Below are 15,697 nucleotides of genomic sequence, written 5' to 3'. Positions count from 1 at the left end.
GTGATTTAAATTAATCACAAACAGTTTGTTATCAAATGACAATTTTTCAGATTATGTTTTTATTTTGTTTTTGTTTTTTAGGCTGAGTGTCCCTGATCTCTCTGAAAGAGGGTATGAAGCTCTGTCCTCAGTTCTCAGCTCCCAGTCTTCTACACTCAGAGAGCTGGACTTAAGTAACAACAACCTGCAAGATCCAGCAGTGGAGTTTCTGTCTGCAGGACTGAGAAGTCCACACTGTAAACTGAATACTCTGAGGTGAGATCAAGTTATGTTGTGCTTTTCATCAGTTGACAGAATTAACCAATAAGAAGCCACTAAATGGGAAAAAAGTCAGTTAACCTTCTGTAATATTTTTATGTTAGTGTCATCTCTTAGTGTTGACTCTTAGTAAAAAAGAGGATTTATTGCAAAATCTAAAAACTATTTTGTGCACCCTCATTGCAATTTAATAACAGTGTTTGTTTAATGTTTATCTGTCATTTTTCAGACTGAGTCACTGTAAGCTCTCAGAGAGAGGCTATGAAGCGCTGTCCTCAGCTCTCAGCTCCCAGTCCTCTAGTCTGAGACAGCTGGACCTGAGTAACTCTGACCTGCAGGATTCAGGAGTGAAGCTTCTGTCTGCTGGAGTGAAGAGTCCACGCTGTAAAATGGAAACTCTCAGGTCAGGATTTAAAATGTTCCACTGACGATCATGTTAAACCTGATTTCTATTACTGCAGAAACAGTCAATTGATTTTAAAAAAGTCTGAATGTAGAAATTAGCGTCTGGGGTTTTTAGTGATATTTGTTCACTTTCTGTCTTTCATTTGCAATGAAATGTCCCATCTGCTCCTCTGAGTCCAAATTCTTTATTTTAGCAGTGCTTCATCCACCAAACCTTCTAGTTCGATTCCTGTATTCTGAAGGTTTTTACAGAGCTGTTTGTTCACATATCAGAATTTGATTTTCAGAAAAATTTAGTAATAAAAATATGATCAATTGATTATTTCTGACTGAAAAGATGAAATATATATTTGGTCATAGTGATATGATTCATTGCCTCACTTAAACATAAAATGTAAACAGAAATTCAAAACAATAGATTAATACAAAACAGAATTTGACTGTTGAGCTTAAAGTGAGCTTGAATGTTATTCACTTCCTGTTTTATTTTGGTAGTTATCGTCTCTGGTTTTTACTTTTACTTCCTCCCCCGACATTGTCTACATTAGTTTCAGCTGTAGAAGATTTTATTGACTGTTTGATTTGTCACTTTTTTTAAAACTATAATTGTTGACTTATAAACTATTGCTAAAATGTATTTTCATTAAAATACTAAATAATTTATTACTTTATCATCTAATTAGATTATAATTCTGTAAATAGGTGTAACAGTGTGGTCTATGTGGGTTGTCTTCAGGTACTCTTCCTCCCACAGTCCAAGAACATGCATGCAAGGTTAACTGGAGATGTGTGATTGTGAGCATAAATTGTCTGTCTCTGTCTAGCTCTGTGTTTACCTGGCTACATCACCATGGTTACTGATGCTGAACCAATAACCTGGTCTGGATCAGGTTATGTTCAGATTTTTTGTTTAAAATCAACTGAAGTGCCTCATTTTCACTGATTCTTTCATTTACAGAAAGCTTTAAGTGTGATATAGATTCAGTCATATCTGACTAATGTCAGTGAATGAGGCCCAGCTGTAAAGTCACAGCAGTCACACTGTATGTGTCTCATTGTCACTGGAGTTTAGGCTCCATGCATTCAGTTGGTGCTGCAGAAAAAGTAGAAATGTTTCTGTTTGGTTCTAATGTTGAGTCTCTTTTACAAAGATGGAACTGCAGCTAATCCTGCTCATGTAGCCAGTTAGTAAAAACTCAAGTCACCGTCAGACACAGCAGACATTTACTGATAATCTCATTGTATGTGGTCTTTTAGCGCCTCCTACTTGTGAACATGTGGAGTGTTGTTAGTCTGGGTGACGAGTGTAACTGTTGAGTGAGAAAGACTGTGGTCGTGTGCAAATTCATGGGCTGCATCCTCCTGAGGACCCGGCCTTCGCAGTCTACGTGGGCTGGGTCCTCAGAAGGTCAGGTAGGCCGGAAGTAAACGGCCATGGAATTGGACGGTCTAGCCTTCTGATTGGTGTCACCGCTGTCTCGGTGGAGTTTAATAAACTCTGCCGTCTGCTCCTTGCTATCTAAAATATAACAGGACTCTGGCGTAAATTGTTGACCATCTCACACTTCTGTTTAATCAGTTTTTTGTTTGACGTTTATTCAGTTGTGTAAAAACCAAGGAGGAACCCACCCGGTGGATAAATAAAGTTTTATTTTATCTTATCTAATCTAATAACTTTAATCTCAGCCAAACCGATTTACTCACGAACAAATAAAACACTGAAAAAGCCAAACAATAGCATTTTTAGGTTGTCTAAGTGACTTATATATTACTTTTAACCTGATCAGCGAAACTCCGCGGTGATCTGAAAATGATGTGCAGGGAGTTGTGCCGTTCAGTGACCCTGGAGCTCTCGGCTAGCTATCGAGCTGGTGGGTAACAGACGTCTCCGAAAATGTCGAAGCACTGTTTTAAATATGTAATGTCTTGATAAACCGAGCAGATATTTGAAGTTTACACACTCACATTCTCGCCTGAAAATATGTTAAACGTTTTGTGACCCAGGAAGATTAGTAAGAGTAATTTTAAATCTTAGTAGCGGCCGCCATTACCAGAAACTGGAGTTTGGCTGGGCCGCAATATGAATTCTGGGATATGGTGGGCCACGAAGGACACACCTGACCCATCCTTCAAATTCGGGGAAAAGGAGGACGCATTTGTCGGCTGCATTCGGAGGAGTCCACGAATTTGGACAGCCTTTGGTGCATCGCTGTGACGTTATCGGTCTACAAATGCGTCCTCAGGAGGATGCGGCCCATGAATTTGGACACACCGAGCCTGCGTGCTGGTAGCACCTTAGCCACAGCTCGGGTGTGGAGGAGAAGCTGAAAAAGAAGGTTTTCTAGTTTGTAAGGAGGAAAAAAACTGAGAGGACTAAGTTAAAGAGAGGCTGGAGAGTAACACAGAGCAGCAATGAATGCTGTTCACACAGTTTAGACAGTTTAGCATCAAATGTTCGAGTGAGTTAGCTCCCAGCTAACTAGCAGAGCAGCTAACTAGCAAACTAGCTAACTGCACCCACAAGCTGCGACTGCGTCTTTCTAACAAGAGCGTCAGACACTCAGACTGGTTTTCTTTGTGGATGATGATTTATTCTCACACTGATCCTTCATGATGATGCTGCCATCCACCCACTGCTCCTAGCAGTGTTGCCAACTCCTCAGTAAGGAAAATTGCTATTGGCTGTCCTAAAAGTTGCTGGAAGTTGCTAAATGACGTCATCGCCTAATTTGGGTAATAATTGTAGGAGAGAAAAATAACATCGTGGAAGCGACATAACATGAGTAAAAACATCCTGGAATGCATTTAAATAAATAAGTCATAGTTCTGTCTGTAACTATTACAACACTCTCACCACATTTGTTAACAATTCTCTCAACAAATGTGTTTTTCCTCGTTCTTTGTTATCCAGCTGAGACTTTGGGTATAAATGTGTCATAAACAGGAGAAAGCAGTGCAGGTTCAGTGTAATCAAACCTCAGACTGAGTTCAAAATCATCACCTGTCCCAGATACCACATCAGCACCAGAACCATGATGTGTTTACTCACATTTAAAAAGGTGGAGGTCAGTGTGAATGGACTGTTGTCATTGGTCTGAATGTGCCTCTATAAACATGTGCTCTTCATTATTGATGTTTTCCTAATGAACAGAAAATGAGACTTAATAAAATCCTTCTGACTGTTGTTGGAGCAGGTTGGGTCCTGGGTTTGAGTCCCCCACTGTACCACAGGGGCTTCTAGCTTTGTTTCACAGTGTGTAGAACAACAAATAAAACCAAATCACAAAAAGCTTCAAGTCAAAAACGCATCAAACTTTGAGGGTTTTTCCCAAGGATGAGGAAGCAGACTCGGCCACAAACAGCTGGATATATGAATGGTTACCACAGCAACCACAGCAGTGTGCGCTCAGTATATTTAGTTGTATAAAGGTGTTTGTGGTGTGTTGCAGCTGAAACAGCCTCATGTATGTTGACACAGGGAGAAAATAGTGTGAGAACACTGTTCACAGCAGTCACAGCTCGCTGCCTTCAACAGTCTCTTCCTTCCTTGTTTGGATGTCACTGATATCATCTTCTGCTCTCACACTGACCACCTGTTGAAGCTAACATGCTAACATGGAAGCCGCAGGTATGCCACCTGTGGCAGCTGAGGTCACGTGATCTGAGTGTTTGAACCACGTGTTGGAGCAGCATTTCCAAACATCTGCACTTCAGAAGCTCCAAAGTGTGGAAACGTCACTGTGGAGCGTCTCATCCCTACCTAAGAGATTTTCTTGCCTCTGCAAAGCTAAGCTTGCAAACAGCACCATAGTTTGTCAATCCCAACCAATCAGAGCGCTACTTATGTCACGTCACATGACTCATGTGTTTACCTCTTTGATTAGCACCCAAAGAACTAAAGAAAGGCTAAAAGGACGTTCAGCCAATCAAATCCCTCCTAGGAACAGGAAGTCTAGAGAGGAAATGGAGCAGAGAAGGAGAATCACCAGTTTAAATGTCTGAGTTTTAAACTGGTGACCCTCTAAAGAGGCTTTTATTGACTCTGTTTTCTTTACAACTTTTTTCATCATTTAAACTGTTTAATATCAGATTTAGAAATAACTTTTGGACAGTTGTTGTACATTTCCACTAAAATGTGACACAAATAATGACTTTCTGACTTTACTTTGGACTAATCTAACGACTCAGCCTGGCTATGTTGGACTTGGTGTGGAAGCAGCTCCCAGTTTGAGTTCAGGAGACACACACTCTCTACTTTGAAGATCAGCTTCAAACTTTCCTTTTTGATAAAGCTTATAGTTCGAGCTGGATCAGGTGACCCTGAACCATCCCTTAGTGATGCTGCTATAGGCTCAGGCTGTTGATGATGCTCTGCTTTCTTCTCCACTCCCCTCTTTTCACTCCTCACGCTTTTATATGTCACGACTGTCCTTAACTTTTGTGTCCCTCTGAGCTCATCTCTTCTCTTTCCCCTCACCCTGCAACCAGTCATGGAAGATTTTTTTGAAGCTGAGCTTTCATATATGATGAATTGCTCTCTTCAGTTGGGTGTCTTCCCTGCTGCCTTTAAAACGGCGGTGGTGAGGCCCCTTCTGAAGAAGAGCAATTTGGATTGTAATGATTTTAATACAGACCTGTATCCAACTCACCATTTTTAAGTAAAATTTTAGAAAAACTTGTTTTTACTCAGATTAATGATTTTTGGATGATAGACAGATCCTGGAGATATTCCAGTCTGGATTTAGGGTGAACCACAGCACAGAGACTGCTCTCCTAAAGGTTTTAAATGATCTTAGATGTAACTGGGACTCCCAAAAGCTCTCAGTCCTGGTGCTGCTGGATCTAAGCGCAGCCTTTGATACAGTAGACCACGCTATTCTTTTAAACAGACTGAAACACATGGTGGGCCTCTCTGGTGCTGTACACAACTGGTTCACTTCCTGTCTCTCAGACAGAACTTTTATGGTGAGTATGGATACATGCTCCTCTAAGATCCATAGAATGACATGTGGTGTGCCTCAAGGGTCGGTTTTAGGCCCTGTACTTTTTAATTTGTATATGCTCCCTCTCGGCGGTGTCATCAGGAGGCATGGAGTGAACTTCCACAGTTACGCTGACGACACTCAGCTGTACATCTCCGTGTCTCCTGATGACACCAGACCAATGGATGCCCTTTTTAACTGTATTTTAGATATAAGATCTTGGATGGCAGAAAACTTTTTACAGCTTAACCAGGACAAAACTGAAGTTTTAATCGTCGGTCCTGAGGCTCAGAGAGAGAAACTCTTGTCTAAATTACAGGCATCTTCACTATGTCCTTCACTACAAGTGAAAAACCTGGGTGTTGTTTTTGACTCTGAGCTTGGTTTTATCCCACATATTAAACATGTAACCAAAATTGGATTTTATCATCTAAAGAATATAGCCAGAGTCCGCCCTATTCTCTCTCGGGCCAACACGGAGATGTTGATGCTTTTATTACCAGTCGCATTGATTACTCCCCTGCTCTCTGGTCTCCCCAAAAAGAATATTTCACCTTTACAACTTTTACAAAACTCTGCAGCTCGTGTGCTGACGAAGACCAGAGGGCGGGCCCACATTACACCGGTTTTAGAATCGCTGCATTGGCTCCCCGTGTGTTTCAGGATCGAGTTTAAAGTTCTTTTATTGGTTTTTAAATGTCTTAATGGTCTTGGGCCTTCTTATCTCTCAGATCTGTTTTCATCATATGAACCCTCGTGGACCCTGAGGTCCTCTGGTACTGGCCTTTTGATTGTCCCTAAAGTCAGGACACATACTCACGGAGAGGCAGCTTTTCAGTGGTATGGTCCTCGTCTGTGGAACAGCCTGCCGGAGGAGCTCAGGGCCGCAGAGAACGTACATGTTTTTAAGAACAGGCTCAAGATCACCTTTTTAATTTAGCTTTTACTTAACGTTTATTTATTTTATGCTTATTTATTCTATCCTGTTATTCTATTTATATTATTAATTTAGGTTTTACCTAATATTTATTGATTTTATTCTTATTCATTTTTTATCTTCTTACTTACTTACGTATATACTCTTATTAGGTCATATCTCCAGTGTTTCCTCGGAGGGGGCTCTCTGCACCGGGGCTGTGATCGACTGTGGGCTCTGTGGGTCCTCTCAGCTTGGCTGGGGGGCTTCTTTGCCTCCCTCCTGCTGTGTGCCCAGCCTGGAGGCTGCGGTTTGTGACCGGCTCCCTGTGCAGACGGCTCCCTGTGATACTGGGAATTGTCACTTTTAAATAAAGTTACATTGAATGGATGTAAATGGATAGATGTTATTGTGACAAACAGAAAATGATCTTTAAAAGATTGATTGTTGTTTTGTGTGTCTGCAGTCTGTCAGGCTGTCTGATCACAGAGGATATCTGTACTTCTCTGGCCTCAGCTCTGAGCTCCAACCCCTCCCATCTGAGAGAGCTGGACCTGAGCTACAATCATCCAGGTGATTCAGGACTGAAGCTACTGTCGGCTGGACTGAAGGATCCAGGCTGGAGACTGGACACTCTCAGGTATGGAGAGAATGTCTGATAGAGGAGGAAGAGCTGGAAACATTTCCTGTGTCCTTCACTCACTTCCTGTTTGTTTCCTGCAGATGAGACATGAACAATCACACATGCAGGAATATTTTCAGGGACAGACACACTAGTCTAGCTGGATAGTACGTAGGGGGTCTCCAAGGAGTCTGTTTGCAGGAACATTAATGATAACTGATAAGTCATGTTGAGAGTTTCATTAAAAGTAGACCTACAGTTAGGTCCATAAATATTTGGACAGAGACAACATTTTGTAACTTTAAATACACTTTATTAGGTCACCGGTTTACCTGAGATAGTGGTCACTGTGTACCTAATAAAGTGTCAGCCATGTGTATGTTTCCCATGCTGTATGTCCACAGTCACAGTGACAGTCAGTGACACTGACAGAAGGATGAAACAAGGCTGTGAATCATTTCAGTCTTTGTGTGTGATAAAGAGGCAGACAGGAGCAGCTAACATCACCATCATTTTCCTGTATGAATCGCTGTTACAATGAAAAATGTCACTTACATATATCATATAGGAGACACACACATTGATATACACTAAATATTTATTTCATTTCTCTTTTTTTGTGTTGCCAATTTATGCACCTGCTTGATTTAGTTTAAACAGTTATTGCACACTTTCTGTAAATCCAGTGAACTGCATTTCACTTCTCAAATATCACTGTGTGTGTCTCCTATATGATATATTTAACTGACAATTTTTATTGTGACAACCAACGATTTGTACAGGAAAATAATTACTTTTTCCCACCGAGGCTTCTAGACTTCTGATTGGCCAACATTTCTACACGGTTAGGAATATATTGCCACCTGTTGCTTTGGCATGTTCCTAGCAGCGTTTTCCTTCATTTCTACATTTACGTGTGGACGGGATTATTTTTTAAAACGAAGACGGAAAATCTCCGTTTTCCAAAAATACCGTGTACGTGTGGACGTAGCCTTAGTAGTCTGTAAAGCTTTGGGGTCACAGGGTCACATCTGGAACACAAACACACACACACACACACACACATACCTACACTATGCACAGACTGGTACTCTTTGTTCATACCTGTGTAAGACGTCATATGTTAATGAACTTATGCATATTCATGTAACCTCAATAAAGAGCAGTGTTACGAGGGAGCAGACGAGAGCGACTGAGGTCAAGTGAAGGAACGGCGCTGTCACAGTTCTCTCCCTCATCAATTGTCTGGTTCCAGCGGTGGGTCTGTGCTAGACGACCCATCACCAGCTTTTTCCACTGGTTACCAGTACGTCGTAGAATCCACTTCCAGATCTTGTTGTTTGTCTTTAAATCTCTGAGTGATTGGCTCCATCTTATCTCTCTTTAACAAAATAATCCAAGTCGAGCCCTCAGGTCTGCAGATAAGTAGCTTCTGACCAGAACTAGACGTAAAAACAGAGGTGAGCTTTATCGATCGCTGCAGCCAAACTCTGGAACAGTCGCCCTTCACATCAGGTCGTCACCAACACTCGACATTTTTAAAACCCGGTTGGAAACACATTTGTACTCTGTAGCTTTCAATTCTGACGAGTCTTTATAGTAATTACTGTGTATGTTTCCTATTTTCTCTCTACTCTGTGCAGCACTTTGGCTCAAGCTGTTTTTAAATGTGCTGATAAATAAATGTAGATTTCTTTGAATAAAACAGTGGAGCCGAGCTTTGAGCTCAGTGTGTAACAGTGTGTGTATGAGAGCCATGTAATGTCCATGTGTGCATGCTGACTGTGCTGCTCTGACCCCCCCTCCTCCTTTCAGGGTGGAGCCTGCTGGAGTCCGATGGTTGAGACCAGGTCTGAGGAAGTGTAAGTGTGTTTTTAATGGGATTCATGAAAACAAAGCAGCACACATTCAACCATCTTCATCATGTCAGGAGTCATCATCAAAGTGTCAATCAATGAACAGATGATGGATCAATAACTGCAGCTGGATTGTGTTTGTTCTCTCCATCAGATTCCTGTCAACTCACAATCGACACAAACACAGTGAACAAAAAGCTCCAACTGTCTGACAACAACAGGAAGGTGACACGTGTGGAGGAGGTTCAGTCATATCCTGATCATCCAGACAGATTTGATTACTGGGATCAGCTGCTGTGTAGAAATGGTCTGACTGGTCGCTGTTACTGGGAGGTCGAGTGGAGAGGAAGCGTTTATATATCAGTGAGTTACAGAAGCATCAGAAGGAAAGGAGACAGTAAGGACTGTTTGTTTGGAGGAAATGATCAGTCCTGGAGTCTGAGCTGCTCTGATGATGGTCCTCGTTATGTCAGGCACAATAACAGAGACACATCCATCTCCTCCTCCTCCTCCTCCTCCTCCTCCTCCTCCTCCTCCTCCTCCTCTGTCTCTAACAGAGCAGCAGTGTATGTGGACTGTCCTGCTGGCACTCTGTCCTTCTACAGAGTCTCCTCTGACACTCTGATCCACCTCCACACCTTCAACACCACATTCACTCAAACTCTTTATCCTGGGTTCTGGGTTGTGTCTCCTGGTGCCTCAGTGTCCCTGTGCTGAGTGGGGTGTAAAGAGTGTCTCCTGTTACAGAAACACTCTGACTGTTGAACAGATAGTTCAGTCTGTACATGTCTGTCTCTTTCACTCACAAACACGTTTTCAGATTCATGGATTCAATCAGTTGATGTTTGAAACTCTTCTAAATGATTCCTTGTAAACTTCTTCCTCTTCAGTCACAAACAAACAGGAAGTGATGTCACATGTGTTCCTGTCCACACAGCAGAATGAGTCTATTGCTGACAGTGATGTACAAACAGAGTGAGCATTTCTGAGGCCCAAAATAAACTGAGTAGTTCACTGAATGAACAATGGACTGTGAGCTCAGTTCCTTCATCATTAGTATGGATTATATATGTATATGTATTATATTAGTATCATATATATCAGGTGCTGCTGCTGCTGGTTTCAGTCATTGTGCAAATGTGCTGTTTGTAAGGTTGTAAAGCTGCAGTCAGCTGAGACTGAAGAAGTCACCTGATCAGTGAGCAAACGTTTCTGAAAACGTCCAGATGAACAGAATCAACCTTTTGGGATCAGCCAGCAATGCAGCATCATTGTTGTTCAGGTTCAGAGGTTTGCAGGAATGAACTGATGACCAGAAACAGCTGCAAAGTCCAATAAAATACCAGCTGGAGTTCAGCTGCATTTGAAGAAGTCAAAGAAAAGTAAGGATGGCAAAGGGCGATGTTTTCTTCCAAAGAACTGAAAACATGGTCGACGCCTCATTAGAAGAATAATCTGGACATTTGTGAGGAACTCTAACCAAGAAAGCAACACAAGAAAGCAACGTCAAACAGATCCAACAGACAGTTTCATGACTGGAAGTGTTGAGTGTAAAAATGCTACATTGCATTATTGCATCCTCTCACCACAGGAGGCGCTGTTGGCACCACTGATTGCTGATCAGCTGTTCTCTGATGATCTGATTGATACTGTGAATAACGGGACTCACTGAACTCTGTGACACAGTGAAGATTACAGAGTTTAACTTCAACATCTGACTGACGTCACACAGACAGAAGGATGAACCAGTGAGGCACAGAACACAGTTACTGGAGATACTGGATCAGCTCCATGTGAACCTCTGATGGAGAAGCTGCTGAGCCAGAGAAACATCAGGACATGACAGCAGCTGCACTTATCTAACAACATGTAGCAGAGCTGATCTATGTTAGAGGATCTATCACAGCAGCTGAAGCCAAAGTCCAACACTGGATAGCAGCTGAGCCTGTGCTGAGTGTAGTGTTACAGGAAAAGGGCAGAAACACTGACACTGGTAGCTCACAGTGATGCTGACTGGGGCACAGAGCTGAATGATGCAGCATCAGGACACTGTTTCAGTCTGACTGACAGAGAAACCTGTAGCTGTATCTACATGTGAGGCAGAGGCTACACAAGCAGCTTTCTATGTTTCACAGTGACTGAGATCTTCAGTGGGGGTGGACATGCTCCTGTACAGACCTCTGAGGAGAACCAAGGTGCAGTCAAAGAGTCCAGTCTGTCCTCACAGATGTGAACATGTGGTTTCATCAGGTCTGCTGTCAGCTGATGAAACAATGAATAGCTCATCTCGCTCTCGCTTCTCCAAAACCTCGGGCCATGCTCTGCAACAAACTAGCAATTCTGCACGCACAAAAATGCAGTTACAAACAAAATATATCTGAACTCTCACCTAGAACATAAGCCTACCTACAGTGTGTGTGTGTGTGTGTGTGTGTGTGTGTGTGTGTGTGTGTGTGTGTGTGTGTGTGTGTGTGTGTGTGTGTCCTGACCTCACTCTGTGTCACCTCTCACCCACTAACACTCACAACCAGACAGAGGCCACCCTCAGATGTGTAGCAGTTTACTAAAACTATATATATGTAATATATTGAATAAATGCTGTAAATGAATGCCACTACTCAAAGCTTAATAAAAAGGATATAAATGAATAAAAGATAACAATGAATAACCTGGTTATTCAAATAGCATCCTCCCAACAGCTCCTCAAAGTAACTCACACTTAGACTCTGCTTTAGTTTCACTTTCACAAGCACGCTCTGCAAAAGCCTGCGCTTCCTGTCTACTTTGGCACAGAGTGTACTCAGAGTTAAGCCTTTCTTTTATAATGCAATGTAATCTGCATATAAACATTTAAGATTATAGATTTAACTCAACAGTTTAAAGTGGTTATAACTGCACCTGTAATAAAAGTTAATTGGGTGCCAATATGTTTAAACATCTGAATACAATATCAATGCTGTAGATTATGTTATTAATGGTATTAATGCAATGGTAATGATGATTGTTAAGGTGAATTGTTAAATGTTTGTCATTTTTATGTTACCATTTGTACATTGTTTTAAGGAATTCTTTCTGTCCTCCCCTCCCCAGATCCTTAAGATTCTGGGAAGGGGGGCAGTAGTGTTTTTAATCACAGGAACATCCTTGTGAATGTCTGTTTGATGTTGGTAAACTTGCTCCCCTTTGTATGGCTTCACTGTGTTATCTAGGGTGTGGGGGAGACTACCCTCTTTATGACCAAGGATGTTCCTGTGCTTTTATGTTATATGACCCTTTGATCAGCAGTACACACACACACACACACACACACACACACACACACACAAGCACACACACAGTGCCTTGTCTTTGTAATCAAGGGGGGTTACGTGGGGAAGTTTATTGTGTGAACAAATTCAATAAAAGGAGGCAAGAGGGGGCGGTCAAGGCCTCCCTTGCAAGTGAAAAGATCGATCGCTGTTGCCTTGTTTTTCTTTCACGGGAATAAGTTCTGGGATCAGCGGGGTCTGACTTTAGACCCAGCAATGATGACCATGAACAATAGCAGTAAAATATTTCTCTGATCTCCACAAGTCCTACAGAAGCACTTAATGCTAACAGGAAGTCATTTATTAAGGTGGAATAACACAGAGACACAACCACTCACAGTTAACCTGACCCCACTAACTGCATGTGTTGGGACTGTGGGAGGAAGCCGGAGTACCGGAGAGGACGCACACAAACACGGGAGAGCATGAAGCTCAGCACTGAAACAAAGATGGTGGATTTGACCTCAGGACCAGGTGCGTAATTTCCCGGGGGGTTATGGGGGTCATGACCCCCAAATAATCAGATCCAGCCAATATAATTTCATCATTCCAGTTTATAAAATTATGAATTATCATGAGTTTCTATAATCATTTCAATTATTATCAGCAAAATAGTTTCATGTTTAATCATCTAGTAATGTAACCCCGCCTCCTCCGCCACGTACTTGGTATTACCCAACCGGCTTTCTCTACCAAACCTTCACTGTTTGCTGTGTTTGTTAGCGCAGTCGCTGGTGCCAGAGACTGCCAGTGACTTCAGTCTGAGGGTTTGAAGTTTCCATGTCTGTGTGATGTGTGGTGTGAAGGCTGCTGGTTAAACTGGGACTCACTGTTTAAAGCACTGAGTGCTCATAGAGAGATGCTCCATGAGTCCCAGTACAGACTACAAACATGGTGGAAACTTATCTTTGATATCCTCACACTCTGCACGTCTGTGAGTAACTGTGATGAAGATGTGCAGAGATCTGTGTACAAACAGGAGAAAGACTGTAAAGACTCTGTGCTTCTAACAGCCTCTGTTAACATATGTGAGGCTGTTTGTTGTTGTTGCCATGGAGCTTTTCACTGTTTGGGTCAGCAGGTCATGTGATCAGGTTTGTTCTGTGAAAGCTGGACGATGGTTCAGTGTCAGGGTTTGTTTGCATTCATCAATAAATATCTAAATAAATCAAAGACTCCATGTTTGTTCATTCATCATGTGACCTCTGCTCATCCATCTCTGTGTGTATCAGGATACATTTAGTTCATAATACACAGAAAAATCAGAGTTATTACCTGTAATAAATGTGAAAGTAAAGATTCCTGCAGTGATAACCAGGCAGGACTGAAACACATCCAAGCTGTCACCACGGTAACAGCACCGTCCATCCACAGGTGAGGGGAGGAGCAAAAACAGGGACTTTCACCATACATACATACACCACAGTTGACAGGTAACCCTATTGGAGTCGCCATAGTGACTAGAGATGGCACGATACCACTTTTTTATGTCCGATACCGATATCATAAATTTGGATATCTGCCGATACCGATATGAATCCGATATAGTGTTTTTTAATCAATAAAACTGATTTTTAATATCTTGCTGCACTTTGCCTAAGTTCATAGTCAAGTTTAAAAACAAAACAAAACACTAAAGCTATTCTGTTAGACCTGTATGCAAAAAAATATTTCATAGTTCAGCAAAACTGATCAATCTAATAAACTTAAACCTGCTCCATCCTCCCTATTCTGGTATTTTAAAGAGTACTTGGCGTAAATATTAAGCAAACTGACTAACAGGGTCCAACTCCCAGTAACAAAAAATAAAAAAATAGGGAACCACCCCCCACCTCATGATGCTTAATCGACGTAATCAACCTTAATTTGATGCAGTGTGGAAAAAATGCACATAAATCAATTATTTTTCAAAAAATATTAAAAAGATTTAACATCTTTCTTCAACAGAACTGCAGACTGCACAGATGGTACCTTCCCAAAGGAAAAAGTATGATAGCTTACTAGGTGTCAATGGAAAATTGTACTTAGTAGTCAGTATAATCTTTTAATAATATAAGTTTGCATATGGTAGTGATAGGATGTGCGATCCTTAATTGTCTGCAAAAGCTTTGTGTGCCCTGGCGTTCACCCCCACATCCTAGGAGCACGGGAAAGGTCGTACCTTGTCTTATTGTTTTACAGTAGGATTAACGTAGCTATGTCAGTTTTAGTCTAAGTGCCTTTTTTACATATAGATGAACTGTTGGATTTTCCAGACCAGCAGGTTAAGGGAAGTCGTTTATGGGGTCACACTCTGACACACACACATACATATACACCTCCACATTCCAATGTAAGGAACAAGCACCCACTGATGTATAAATAAAGACCAGGGCAGTCTCTCAGCGCGAGTCTCTGAGCCTCACTCTTGTGCGTGCGCTCTGGTGACTGCCCTTGCTAGCAAGAAAAATGTGTGTTTCTCTGATTCTCAGCTGAAGAAGTGTTTTAGAATACATCTCTTGACATTATTTGGTCCTTCGAGCCGGATCAGAAAACATCAGAACTGTTATCTGTGACTCTGTTCCAGGATCCAGCACTGATTCCTGACGCCGTGGGGAGCCAGCACCGAAGTCTGTGCACAGCCCTCTTAGATGAGGAGAGAGCCCCAGGACGTGAATTCGGGTCTGGGCCGGTGGCCTGGTCCACGGCGGTGGGATTCAGTCTGATGATCCGAACCACCAGTGAGACGTCTGAGGGTGAAAAACACTATTTTGGTATATAAAACGGCCGCAAAGGTTTAAAGTAACGTGATAAAATAGGTTTAAGTTCGCCTAGTCTAGAAGCCTCGGTGGGAAAAAGTAAACAAAGCTGGGGCATAGAAGCAGAACCGAGAACGTGTGGACATAGCCTAAATCTAACTGGGGCTACGTCCACACGTACCCGGGTATTTTTGAAAACGCAGATTTTTCTATGCGTTTGCACCTTTCGTCCACACATAAACGGCGTTTTTGGTCACTGAAAACTGAGATTTTTAAAAACTCCGGCCAGGGTGGATATTTTTGAAAACTCCGTTTACGTGTGGACGAGAAAAACGCAGAAAACGCAGCGTCAAAGGTGTGCGCCTTTTTTGACGTCACACTGTGCGCCACGTTATTGTTTCGGTGAAATGAATTTCTACAATACTGTTACTGTTAATTGTTCTCTCTGCAGTGTTTAAATGCTTACATATACACACACAGTTACTGTCCCTCCACACATACGACTCGGTTCTGCTTCTATGCCCCAGCTTTGTCTACTTTTTCCCACCGAGGCTTCTAGACTTCTGATTGGCCAACATTTCTACACGGTTAGGAATATAGCGCCACCTGCTG

At 42.0% G+C, this 15,697-nt stretch overlaps 1 protein-coding gene across 12 annotated transcripts in view; it reads left to right on the top strand.

Annotated features, from left to right (window-relative positions):
* Positions 1-15,697, top strand: part of LOC146498565 (protein NLRC3-like) — a 28,557-nt gene that overhangs the window by 11,398 nt on the left and 1,462 nt on the right. For 6 of the 12 annotated variants that reach the window (XM_085139937.1, XM_085139935.1, XM_085139936.1 and 3 more), the window contains 5 exons: positions 82-255; positions 488-661; positions 7,028-7,201; positions 8,999-9,045; positions 9,194-10,067. In XM_085139937.1, the coding sequence (XP_084996063.1) occupies positions 82-255; positions 488-661; positions 7,028-7,201; positions 8,999-9,045; positions 9,194-9,756 (1,132 nt within the window). In that variant the 3' untranslated portion in view covers positions 9,757-10,067. Of the gene's footprint in view, positions 1-81; positions 256-487; positions 662-6,734; positions 6,895-7,027; positions 7,202-8,998; positions 9,046-9,193; positions 10,068-14,913; positions 14,942-15,697 lie in introns of those variants that run through there. The other 6 variants (XM_085139939.1, XM_085139940.1, XR_014870537.1 and 3 more) reach the window with 4 other exon arrangements.

This window comes from Neolamprologus multifasciatus, chromosome 18, assembly GCF_963576455.1.
Source record: "Neolamprologus multifasciatus chromosome 18, fNeoMul1.2, whole genome shotgun sequence".
NCBI lineage: Eukaryota > Metazoa > Chordata > Actinopteri > Cichliformes > Cichlidae > Neolamprologus > Neolamprologus multifasciatus.
The sequence above is the reverse complement of the archived record's forward strand: the minus strand, read 5'-3'. Positions and strand labels throughout refer to the sequence as shown.